This window comes from Lactuca virosa, chromosome 8 (genome assembly GCF_052849685.1).
Source record: "Lactuca virosa cultivar CGN04683 chromosome 8, Lactuca_virosa_CGN04683_v6, whole genome shotgun sequence".
NCBI lineage: Eukaryota > Viridiplantae > Streptophyta > Magnoliopsida > Asterales > Asteraceae > Lactuca > Lactuca virosa.
Window position 1 is genome coordinate 31,273,262 of NC_136433.1, and position 12,771 is coordinate 31,286,032.

The 12,771-nt window shown below is 35.4% G+C and overlaps 3 protein-coding genes across 3 annotated transcripts; all 3 read right to left on the reverse strand.

Annotated features, from left to right (window-relative positions):
* Window positions 1–6,943: 6,943 nt before the first annotated feature.
* Window positions 6,944–7,916, reverse strand: LOC145132563 (PRA1 family protein B3-like). Its single transcript, XM_079067400.1, has one exon. It carries the CDS (start codon window positions 7,769–7,771, stop codon window positions 7,136–7,138), a length of 636 nt encoding a protein of 211 aa, XP_078923526.1. The 5' UTR covers window positions 7,772–7,916; the 3' UTR covers window positions 6,944–7,135.
* Window positions 7,917–9,748: 1,832 nt separating this feature from the next.
* LOC145134325 (copper transport protein ATX1-like) lies at window positions 9,749–10,856 on the reverse strand. Its single transcript, XM_079069189.1, has 3 exons — window positions 10,281–10,856; window positions 10,131–10,206; window positions 9,749–10,046 (listed from the first exon to the last, which is right to left on the reverse strand). The coding sequence occupies exons 1-3, from the start codon at window positions 10,287–10,289 to the stop codon at window positions 9,904–9,906; spliced, it is 228 nt and encodes a 75-aa protein (XP_078925315.1). The 5' UTR covers window positions 10,290–10,856; the 3' UTR covers window positions 9,749–9,903.
* Window positions 10,857–10,977: 121 nt separating this feature from the next.
* LOC145134324 (uncharacterized) lies at window positions 10,978–12,482 on the reverse strand. Its single transcript, XM_079069188.1, has 4 exons — window positions 11,931–12,482; window positions 11,555–11,624; window positions 11,338–11,429; window positions 10,978–11,267 (listed from the first exon to the last, which is right to left on the reverse strand). The coding sequence occupies exons 1-3, from the start codon at window positions 12,468–12,470 to the stop codon at window positions 11,371–11,373; spliced, it is 669 nt and encodes a 222-aa protein (XP_078925314.1). The 5' UTR covers window positions 12,471–12,482; the 3' UTR covers window positions 10,978–11,267; window positions 11,338–11,370.
* Between the last annotated feature and the right edge of the window lie 289 nt (window positions 12,483–12,771).

Consider the following 12,771-nt stretch of genomic DNA (forward strand, 5'->3'; position numbering starts at 1 on the left):
TGGTCAAAGTTCAATGGCAACAACGTAGAGGTTCGGAGTGGACAAGGGTGAAGTGTGATTTTAGAGGGGGAGAATTTTAACATCCTGAAATAAGGTACAATTTATCATTTCTTGAATATTTATCAAAAGTCACATTTGGCCCCTCATAGAAAAAGGCTTGCAAAAGTGGTTGTATCTGGGGCGTACATATGAGTACGCGCAGCGTACTCATGCAACATACATGGACGCAGAGGGCTAGCTAGTACGTTGGGCATACATGTGGTACTCTGGGCGTACTAGCTCATATGTAAAACCCTAATTTTAAGGGTTGCCCCTTTTTAAAGAACATCATGGCTTCATTTATGGTTCCTGGTATGCATTTAATTATATTTTATTCATTTTTGTAGAGCGACTCGACGAGTTGGGAGCCCCAAACTCGTCGAGTAGAAACCATAATTGACGCGGGATTTTAAGTCACCTACTCGACGAGTTGAGAGCCTCAACTCGACGAGTAGGGCTGCCAGGATGAAACCCTAATTTCGGGGTTTTGCACCCTATTTAAGCATCCTAATCCCCACTTTCTGGCCTCATTTCCAGCCTCCAAGTCCCAAACCCTAGATTCAGAAACCCTAATGCAATTGTGAGCTTGTGAGCTATTTTGAGTGAACTTTGTGTGTTTTGAAGCTTGTGGAGAGAAGAAGAAGCTAGAGGATTCAAGTGGAAGCTAGTAGATCCAGAGACTCTATTACATTCTCATCATTTTCTGGTAAGCAAGTCCCAAACTTGCTTAGTAACTTCTTAGATCTCTTTTTTATCATTTTAATGAGTTTTGGTCCAAGAAGCTTGATCTTTGGGATATGGACGTCCCAAGAGAGTTTACCATCAGATCTGGAAGCATGGAGGGCTTTCATGGCATAAAGGTGCAAACTTTATGGCCATTGAAGCCCCATGCAAGCTAATGGATGTCATTTTGGTCTTTTAAGCTCCAAAAGGCCTTGCATGGAGTGAAAGGAGGAAACTTTACATGTTCATGTCGCGTTTAGGGTCTAGATCTCTGTTTGTATGCTTTAGTTTGGAGTATGGATAGCTTGTAGACCAAGATCTAGGTCCTAAAGAGTTAGGGTTTTAGTTAGATTCTTCAAATAAGGGTATTAACGGGTAAAGTTGGAAACTTTACCCTTAGAAGGACATTTTCAGTGTATAAGTGGAGTATGGGGCTTAGATCTGAAGAATGAGGGCTTAACCCATTAAGATGAAGCAACAGACTGAAGAACTCGGCGAGTCCATAAAGGAAATCGACGAGTTGGGACGAGGTGTACCGATTATGTTAAAGGCAAAAACTCGACAAGTTCAAGGATGACTCGACGAGTTGACTAGGAGAAGTCTTGATTCTGTAAAAAGGAGAAACTCGACGAGTTGAGAAAGAACTCGTCGAGTGGGGTCGCGAGTTCAGGATTCATGATTTATGGAACTCGACGAGTTGAGGGACCAACTCGGCGAGTTGAGTCAACCCAAGATGTTGACTTTGACTTTGACCAAGGTTGACCCGTGAAGGGGATTTTGAGTATGAAAGATATCTAAGAGGTTGTTTTGTATAGGGTGTGAGTAGAGCCGGTTGCGGAGCAGGGACTTTCAGCTATTCACGACATTGAGGTATGTTTCCTTCAGTAGGAACGGGTCTACGACACCAAGGCTGGCTTGTATATTTTATATGATTAGTAGTTGAGTATGGGCGGGGCCCGTATCTCATAAGTAGCTGATATGGTACATATTTATATACTTAGTTATACTTGTTGTCTGTATGATACCTGTATGTATTTTCATGATTAGTAGCTGAGTGTGGGCGGGGTCCATATCTCATATGTAGCTGAGTGTGGGCGGGGCCCGTATCTCATAATAGCTGAGTGTGGGCGGGTCCCGTATCTCATTAAGTGTGGGCGGGGCCCGTATCTCCTAGTTGCATGTTATGTGTATGGTATGTGGTAGTTTGGGGAGACTCACTAAGCTTCGTGCTTACAGTTTTCAGTTCTGGTTTCAGGTACTTTCGGTAGGAAGGGGAAGAGCTCGGGATGACTGTATTGCACACACCATAGTGTTTAACATGGGATGATTTACTCTGATATTTGGACATGTGATTTTGATATAGTGTTTTGATATGATGTTTTGAGATATTATCACTTATGTTTTTCTGAGATGATTTGAGTTACTATGGTTTTATATATAAAATAAAAATGAAATTTTTGGACCGTATTTTGGGATGTTTCACTTGTAGTAGAAGAAGGAGGTTAGAGAAGAAGAAGAAGGTGCTAATAAGCTTGAAGATCCAGAAACTTCCAAGCTTTGTGCATCACTTTCAGGTATAAAGTTTATACCTTGGCAAGTGTTCTTCTAGATCTTTTTGGTTTAAGATTTATAAGCTAAAGTCCCAAAGTTTGGACCTTTATGAGTTTGGGACTCTCCAGAGGGTTTAAGCTGTCCTTTCATGCATATTAGGACATTTAGATTCATAAAAATGCTTGCTTGATCTTTCCCTTTGGCTCATACATGAGTAATGTACGTTAGAATGGATGAAGAGATGCTTTGAGCCTTTCCTTGCCATGCAATGGCTTAAAGCCCACGACTTTATGGATTAAGAAGTTATAAACTAGTTAGATATATGGTTGGGTTGGTTGTCTTAAAGGATTAAGACATTAACTTAGTGGAAATAGAGGCTAATGGAGTACGTCGGGCGTACTCCTGGCTACGCACAACCTAGCCTGATCCTTCCCTGATGAATGTTGACCCTGTTGTACGCCCAACTAGGGGTGTAAACGAGCCGAGCCGAGCCCGAGCCTAACCAAGCTCGATCTCGGCTCGTTTAATTCTGAAGAAGCTCGAGCTAGAGCTCGAGCTCGATTCGAGCCTTAAAATGAAGCTCGAGCTCGGCTCGTGAACAATTTAGTGAGCTCGCGAGCCTAAACGAGCTTAAACTAGCCTATATATATATATATATATATATATATATATATATATATATATATATATATGTATATATATATGTATATATATATATATATATATATATATATATATATATATATATATATATATATGCGGCTCATTTAGGCTCGCGAGCCCACTAACTAAAGCTCGGCTCGAGCTCGTTTAATAAATAAGCATCATATTTAGGCTCGAGCTCGGCTCGGGCTCGTTTAATTCGATCTCGAGTCGAGCTTTTAACGAGTCGATCCCGAGTAGCTCGGCTCACTTACACCCATACGCCCAACGTAGGGAGTTGTACGCTCAGTGTACGCGTTGAGTGTTGACTTTCGTTTACTTTGACATTTGGTCAAGTTTTTAGGGTTTTGGACCATGAGAAGGGCAAAATGGTCCTTTTGCCCTTAGAGGGTTTAGCCGTGGGATTTGGACTTGCAATTGAGATTTTGACCTTAATTATTAATTAGGGTTAATTATTTTGTTGATTAGGCGAAGTCTAGATCCCGCAGTTCGGGTGCTAGGTTTTCGTGTCGTCAGTATCAGGTGAGTCTCCTCACTTGCTCATACTTGTATGGTAGGATAGTTGTATTTATGATGACCAGCTGAGTCTAGCTGTTATGACTATGTTATGCTATTTATATGTGACTTGGGTTGCTCATAGCTAACCAGGGTTGCTGATAACCTACTAGGCATGATGTTAGCTCATCGGGGCTGTTGATAGTCCTCAGGGTTGTTGATAACCCATAATTGTTTTTGTATGTTGTGTTGCATGTGGTATCTTGGGGAACTCACCAAACTTTGTGTTTATAATTGTTGATTTATATGTGGCAAATACTTCTCAAGCCCGCGAGAAGGCGGATGTTTGATTGTACACACACGCGCTGGGGGATTTACTACTGGGACATGTTTATGAACTCTGATAATTATGATACTGGTTGTTTTGGGATAATTATGTATTTAATAACTTGGTTGTGAAATCCTGATTTTGGTAATTTAAAATTGAAAATTTTGGTCTAAAATTTGAGGTGTTACAATATACATAAATCAAATTAATTGTGATGTTATAATAAATACTTTTAAATAAAAAAATTATATTCATAACACATAAAAAGTTGAACTAAAAAACTACAATTTCCACATATTAAAATTTTAGGTTAATAGTAATATAATAATAATAATAAAATATTAGTATTTTAATATATATATATATATATATATATATATATATATATATATATATATATATATATATATATATATATATGTGTGTGTGTGTGTGTGGGGGGGGGGGGGGGGAGGGAGGGGTTCTTAAGTTTATGTTTTAATAAATATATTATTCTGTTGTAAAATTTTAAAATATATAAATTTAATATCAAAATAAATTAGATATATAAACATATAAACTTATCGTTGAAGGTGAAATATGTCAAACGAAATTTTAACAAAGTGTTTGATGCAAATAAATAATATTACATCATATTTGAAGTACTATTATGCACAACACAAATTTTATTTTATTTTTGTGAGATAATGAAATTGAGTTAGAGATGATTAATACAATTTTTTAATACAAGAATGTAGTTAAATTTAAAAATAGAATTGGGTTGTAGATGTCATTGCGTCAAATTTTGCAAAACATGGTTATTCTATGATTTGAATTATTGACTGAATATATGTGTTCCAACGATAAATTGAAAGTTTAAGTTTTAGTTGAGGGGACGAAATGTGATTTGTAGGAGTAAAACGGTGTATACTTGTGAAAATGTTCAAAAAAAAAAAGAAAAAAAAAAGGAATCGACATATTGAAAATGGAAGATAGAATTTAACCATTTTTGTGATCGAGTCTATTCAATGACTTTCACCTGCCATTTCTTACACTTCATTGCTTATCTTTGACCATTTACAAGTTTTCCTGTCCCATACGTCAATCACAAAATCACAGAATGGTACCCTCTTTTACTCACAAACTTTTGTGGAAATAGTTAACCCATTTTCATCCCTAAATCTATTCAAATTACCCTTTTAGGCAGGTGATTGGATGCCATGATCATTAAAGGACTTCCATTCAGTTATTTTTAAGTTATGTTAGATGTTTTATAGGAAAATATATAGATATATTAACATTCTACTTAATAAAAACTAAACGAAAATGTCAAACTTAGAAATTTAATTGAAATTCTGTTTTTAGTTATTAATCTTTGCATTAAAAACCTGTAACCAACTTTGACATACCCACCACCAGCCTCTTATTGGCCCCCATCCATGTTTCCGACCAAGCTCGGTAGTAGTGTTCGTGCCAACTTGAGTGCTTAAAAGCCTCCTTTCAAATTTCAATGATTGAGGTTACAAACGTGACTTTAATACCACTAATTTCTTTTATTTGTACTACACCGGTGCATTGGATGAACCCAAAACGTGACTAATGTAAAACAGAGTTCTACAGCCGTTCAAAAAAAAAAAAAAAAAAAAAGTATTTCAACATTTTCCTAATCCACATTGTGGTCGGCATATATTTGTAATTTAAATAAGAAACTTAACCGTTTTTAGTTTGAAAATAAAACACGTTTATGTAATCTAAGCGATAATAATACGATATGGTTAAATTAAAAAGTATTGTAAATATAATTGATAGTGATATCTGTAATTTAGTGGTCCAACTTCATTTTGAAATATAAAATAAATGTTTTTCAAATCGCCCGTCATTCATTTAACTGTGCGTAATTTTATCAAAAGTATGTTGGACCATTAAATCAAAGATATGCCAACAATAACAAATGTGAAAAATTATTACCACTAAAACTCGTATGTTTTAATTTGTTGATAGCTTTATTATTGTAGTTTGCCTTATGTAAAGTTATACTCATAATTTTATTTTTCAAATCGACAGTTAAAAATGTAATTAAAATATCAAATATTTATAGAGCTCCGTATCCATAACACAAATAATCGAGATAACTCATTTATTTGTAATTGTATACTTCCCGATTTGCCTCTAAAGTATAATGACTATAATCGTTATAAGAGAAATGACATCTTAATAAATTCATTTAATTATTTAACTTTTGAAAAGAAAAGGATCAATTTCCAAACCTTGGAATCCAGATGCAACAAACGTATATTATGGAGGACAAAACAATTAAAAAAAAAAAGAAAAAAAAAAAGAAAAGCAGCCCGGACTGACTGGGCCAGACCCGGTCCACTAAAACCATGCAAAGCATGATCACGTGTAGCCCAATCCGGTCCAAAAAAACCCGATTAAATCTTGGTCATACTCATAGTGCAAAATACTATAATTAATATGGCCCTTAAATGCCCATGGGCCGGAAGACTCCAGTCAAAGGCAAAAAACTTAAGGCCGAGAAGCTTAAGGCCCTGTATTTTGAAAAACATTTACCATATATAATTTGCTTACTACACTTCTGTTTATGTGCATTTTTATCTATTTATTGACATATGAACATAAATAAATAAATAGGAGCTGATCCGTATAGAATTTTTTTTTCTATACACAACAATTGGTCTAAATAAATATAAAAATCTATAGGTTTATGTTTCCGTGTTTATATACAAGAACTCAGACTTCTCTTTTGTTTAGAATCATGATGTGTGTCCTATCAGCTTCACAAACCACAATTAGCATATGGTTTCATTGTCATTTAGGCGGATTTAAAACTCCCCAATCTTTAAATATCAAGTTTATGAGTAGCAAAAATGATTGATTAAAGAAGGGAACCTAAAAATATACAACAAACGCCATAATCATCCTTCCTACGATCAAAATCTTTAAAAGTTAAATCACATGATACTTATTAATGTTTTTAATCTACCAAAAAAAATTAACTTTCAAGTTCGACATCAAATTTTTAACAACCCCAATAAGACAGAAAAAGAGTCGAATTGATTGAGTAACAAGAATTGCAAGAGAACACATGTTTTTTCAGCATAATCAAAATGAAAATAGGTTCCATTCAAGCAAAATATGAAAATATAGAAATTGAAGATTGCAAGTTGAAATTGAATTTAATCTTGAAGATCAATCATTCAATGTGGGTAAAAAGACCCTAAAAGAATTCTGAAAATTAATCTAATCAGAGGCACTCAATAGCCTGTCTAACCAGTGAATAGAACAATTAAACTCAAAATTAGGTATTCTTAAAACCTGGGCAACAAAACTCTATTATCAAACGCGTGCGACGGCGGGAGCAGCGGCAACGGCAGCAGATGAAGCAGCTCCGCCGAGGAAAGAAAGGAATCCGGCATTAGGCGGTTCTTGATCATCCAGGAAGAGGTCTTCTGGCGCCTTAAATGCTCCATGGACACATAAAATTGCTAATCCGATCAGAAGGGCAGAGATCATCAGCGACCCTACGTTCGTTAAGAAGACAACAATAATCGAGAAAAGGACCAAGAGCACTAGGGTTTCACGGTCGGAGAAGGTGCGTCCGAAGAGGACGAGTGGGTTATCCGAGGGGCGGAAAAGGTAGAAGAATATCCAGGCGGCGAGGAGGCAGAAGAGGACGAGGAGAGAGAAGGGATGGGTGAGGAGAGAAAGGGCGATTACAAAAGCGAGAAGGGCAGTATAGTTGACACGGAAGTAAGAGAAGTTTTTGCGGATGCGTGAGGTGGCTTCCGAGAAGGATTCCGGACGAGAGAGTGTGGAGCGATCGATGAGTTCGTACCATGGGCGGCGTTGGGAGAAGGATTGACGGAGGGAGGAGGACAAGCGGGAGAAGAAAGAGCGGAGAGCGGAGGTGGAGACTGTGTTTGGTTGGGTAGTGGTGGTGGAGATTGAGATGGATGATGGCGGTGCTGCCATCGTGTCACGGCGGTCGTTTGGCGCAGAGGAGGGGGAGCTAATCGGCGGGATTAGGGGTTTCACCTCCGATAGAGAATGTCGTTAAGACCTAATAAGAACTGTTGCGGTTTTTTCAGTTACTACTGTACCCCTGATCTTTTATTTAGTGTCAAGCCTTAACCTTCGGCTCTTATATTTTTGGGATAATCACAAACAATATGGTCCCATTTGATAGGGGAGCTGATCAGTACACAACAATTTTTTGCCATATACAATATTTTTTTGTAGAACGACAATTTTACCCTTTTCTCTATTTTAACAAACTTTACAATCTACCCCTTTAGTCTAAAACCCTTCCAAATATTCAATCACAGAAACAAGGAAACTAGTATTCGCTTCCCGCTATTGATCATTGTTTACCTTCCATCTCCAGTTTGCTTCACCCCATCGCGGCCTCATCCATTGTCGCCGTCAACTGCTCCACCTCTGTTGGCGGCTTGCTCCACAATTACTAGTTTGTGATTTTATATTACGATTCTATTTCTTTGATTTATGGTTTTATATTCATTTATGATATTATGATTTTATATTCAATTCTTGTTTACACCACTGTCGTCGCTGCTATTATGATTATCAATTCAGTTCTATTTTGTGATCTGCGATTGAAAAAGATCAAACCAACCATTTGTTGTTCGCGATTGAAAAAAATCAATTGTTTGCATCACTGCACTGCCGTCACTTCTATTATTATTATTATTATGCATCAATGCTTATATATACCCTAATTTCATCAAATAACCTACTATTTGTCTTGATGTCTTATTTTCGGTAACACTAAAATTCAGTGTTAATCAAGAATATAAATATAAAGTTTAAACAAGAAAGAACATGCACTTTCGGTTATTACTAAACTTGCGGACCAGTTCAAGATTTGAGTTGGTGGAGTCAACACAAAAACGCAACGAGATGGACAATAGAAACAACTTATTTGATTTAAACGTATATCCATTAGATACGTTTGATTTAGACGGTCCTTTTTAAGTCCGTCATAATACTTTTTATTTTTGATTTGGATGGTTATTTTACTCGAACGGTCTTTTCAAATCCGTCATAATAGTTTTTTTATGTGGATGATTATTTGATTGAACGGTTGTTTTATAACATTTATTTGGAAAAAGTTTGTTTATATAGCTAAGTCTTTAATTTTTAAGTTATTATCAATATGTATTTTGTGGTAGGCAAAAATATGTATATAGGAAATAGGACGCAGTGGAAAAATTAGAGGAAACGATAAATTTAAGGTTTTGCATAAAAAAGAATTATATATGGGAGGTATAAATATATTTATATAATGGGAGGGGTAAAAGTGTATAATTGACGAAAAGATTCTAGAAAGAGAGGGAGTAAAATGTAAAAATAAAAATAAGGTTAAATTTGTCTATTTATGAAAAATTGTTGTGTGCGGTCAAAAGTTGTTGTGTACGAATCAACTCTCATTTGATAGGTGTGAATATGTTATAAATTGAACATTATGTAATATATGTTGTTTCAAATTGTGAAATAATTTTTCTACATGATTCCTATCATATTAAATTTCAAAATGAAAACGAAGAAAAATCATATATTCCATAATATACTATATTATTCAAAAAGTATCATAAAATTTTATCGCTCTATATTCATCACTTTAAAGTTTTGCCAAATTATTTATTTTTATATATATGACTCAGAAATGAGTTTCGAACTCGAATAACATTTTTGAAACTCATAATAATTTCAAAACACGATTTTGAAAGTTAGCTGTCTATGTCTGCCTTCTTTATATGTTGGAGGTCGGTCTTTACAGAAAAGATAAATGGTCATCAAATCCATAAGGGAGGGTTTGATGACCATTGTAGCATTCGATAATTGGAACATATATCATATTATTTAGTATTAACTTCATTTTAATTTCAGCATCTCACCCTTTGTCATCTTTTGTTATGTGACAACATGGTATAATCCTCTAGATTTTATCATTGTCAAAACATGGTATGATCGACTGTTGCATCTATAATATAATAGATTAAACAGAAGTAGATGATACAAGATTATATATGAAGTTTGAAAATCAATCAAAACCTTCAACGATGAGCTCAATAGAGAAGATGGATCTAGTGGCTTGTGGTTGAAGCATGTTCCCAGTTAGTAGCCTGTTTCCCGATCTTGTGTAGAGCTTTGATGACTTGTTGGCTTGTCACGTTTCCTGTAACAGTCACCTTGTTCAGTCCTGTATCAACATCATATGTCTCGATATCTGCTCAATCAGAACATTAATCTCTATGAATCCATCTCACACAGAAGCAACAATGATGATAATTGATTATGTTAATTGTTTTACCTTCGATCTTCTTGATGGCTTTTAAGATCATCTTGATGCAATCTTCACAGTGTAAACCTACCTTCAATTGTACTACCTGATTCATGAAACATTAGCAACAGCCATCATACATTTATGATGAAATCATGTAAATGAAAAATGATTACTCACGTTTCCCATTTGATTTGGTTGAAGGGTCTTCTGGATTTAGAAATCTGAAGATTTGAGGTTGGAATTGGATTCGGTGGGAACTAAAGAAGCAACTTTGGTAAAGTTACCTCGTGATGTGTGTTAAAGGTGTTAGATGGGCACAAATTACAGAATTCGTGGGCTTTCCTTAATGATTAAAAAGAACAATCATTCTCAAATACTTAATCCCATAGGATAAAGTCATTGTTCTAGATAAAATCCATTTGATTCTATAGAATTCGAACTTAACTTACCATGCATTTAATTCTCATTCAATACCACACCAATACACTTTCTCGTCCAATCAGCTTGCATCTTTCTAGCCTAATGGTATCAGATATTGTCTTCGTTACTGGTTCAAGTCTCGTTTGGGACATATGTGAAATTATAAGTAGTTTAAGAGTAGGTTATCTTTGTTGCTCTGAAGAAGAAGAAAAAAAATTAACTTCCATTATTTTTCATTTTCAGTTGGAACTTTTAGATTCAATACTCATTTTAATATAAATCATTTTGAAAAGTGCAAAGATTTTTCAAATTATTCTAGGAATATAAATCTTGTACTACACCATGACTTAAATTATTCAAAAAGCAGGATGCATAATCCCTTCTTAAACTTTTCTGAAATAAACTCATACAAAAAATAACCTTATGCAACACAAATGCAAGAACCAAAACGAAATTGCTGTTACAAACAAGGTAATTTTCACCTTAGTAATATCCGTTAATCTAGTATGCCAATCACAAAGACCATTAAGAGAAGAATGAATGAAATATGAACAAGTTCTTTTGACCATGCTATTAAGTATCACCTCACTTGCAAAATCTGCAATTTTCTCAAATTACTAAGCCCAAAATACTACATTCTGGAACCATTTTCTTACTCATACATTGAACCCTATAGAAAAAGGGGAAAAGGAATAGAAAAGGCATGACAAGACTTGTTGACCAGCGTGTTGACCCCATAACTCACTGCAGAAGACACCATCAACATTACAAAAACAAATCAATAACAATAGAATTGGACAAGAATGCAACTCACTTTGTTATGATCAATTTGATGAACATAACACATTTAGTGTTGTTTTCCTTCATCTTTCTCCTCATCGGTATCCGAGTCACTAGCATTGTAACCTATCAAAAACATTAACATAAAGGGTATTGACATTTGATAGCATCAGTCAAAAAAGGTACATTCGATGCCTTTAGATAAACAAGAAATAGAAAAAAAATGAGTATGAGCATTAAGCAATAAGCACCTGGGTGTTTATCACCAACTTTCCATACAGAGCTTCGACTCCTGGAAGCCCTACTAATCCAAGCTTGTCCCTGACATACAAATCATCAAAACTAATTTATTTTCCAAAGATTAATAAAGATTCATGGAAATGTATACAGGTTACAGTGGCATTCAAAAGATAATGTATCAAACACTGAGATTTTTTTTAATAAAATGCAGTCTTGATCAATGGGATTCATAAAGATTTTAGAAATAAAGAGATGATAGTTAGGTTACTCTCTTTAATGGTGTTGTGTTAGATGAGATTCTAGTTTGGGGGAAAAAGGGCTTGGCAAAATAAATTCCATTTATGAAAAAAGTGAAGTATAGAATTAGTGAGGAAAATGGTCGAACACCTTCTGTGCATTTTTAACCACACCGTAACCGCTGCAATACATCTGACCCACCAACACCTGCATGCCGGTGTCACCGGCTTTTGCTTCCTTAAGGGCGTCCTGGAACCACCGTCTTGAGCACTCCAAGACTACCTCCCCCAGCGGAATTCGGCGGTTCATCGACGAATTCTCCTCCATTATCTTTATTCTCTGTTGTTGCCTCTCCGATTGAACAATCCGAATCCCCTTCGGTTTGGCGGGTTCCGGAGGAGGCACAACCCGGGACTTGTTAGAAACAAGTTTAGGGCCTCGTTTGGATTGTTGTTGGATCCTATCGGATGTTATAATCCTGGCGAAATCTTGAAACCTTGATGAAGATGGAACCGGTTTTCCCATAAACGAAAAATAAGAAACTGACTTCAAGGAATTTATTTTCCAATTTTCCAGAGTAGATTTTGCAAATGAGTTTCGTGAACCCTTTCCGACAAACTTCCCCCTTTCCCTTATTCGTGTTGTTATCTGAGATCCAGGGCTGGGTAAACATTTAGAAGACCATTTCATTTCCACGATATCTATTTTATCGTTATCTCTGCGACTAAACAATAAATTACGTTTTGTATTATATTGTGGGTTAATGCTACAAAACCTATTATTTTGTACCGTTTTAATTAAAACTTTTTTTTTATATGTAATTAATATTTTGTACCGTTTTAATTAAAACTTTTTTTTATATGTAATTAATATATATATATATATATATATATATATATATATATATATATATATATATATATAAAAATGTCCTAAGTTAGCAACAGTGAACTTGCTTGAGTTTGGCCAAATTTAATCCACAACCTTTACA

Coding starts and splice junctions, on each gene's coding strand:
- LOC145134325 (XM_079069189.1), bottom strand. Junction 10,047..10,130: donor AGCCATCAAGAAGATCGAAG/GTAAAACAATTA, acceptor CTGATTGAGCAG/ATATCGAGACATATGATGTT.
- LOC145132563 (XM_079067400.1), bottom strand. CDS start 7,771: ATGGCAGCACCGCCATCATCCATCTCAATCTCCACCACCACTACCCAA.
- LOC145134324 (XM_079069188.1), bottom strand. CDS start 12,470: ATGAAATGGTCTTCTAAATGTTTACCCAGCCCTGGATCTCAGATAACA. Junction 11,625..11,930: donor TGGTTAAAAATGCACAGAAG/GTGTTCGACCAT, acceptor TTTGTATGTCAG/GGACAAGCTTGGATTAGTAG. Junction 11,430..11,554: donor AGTTGGTGATAAACACCCAG/GTGCTTATTGCT, acceptor TGTTTTTGATAG/GTTACAATGCTAGTGACTCG.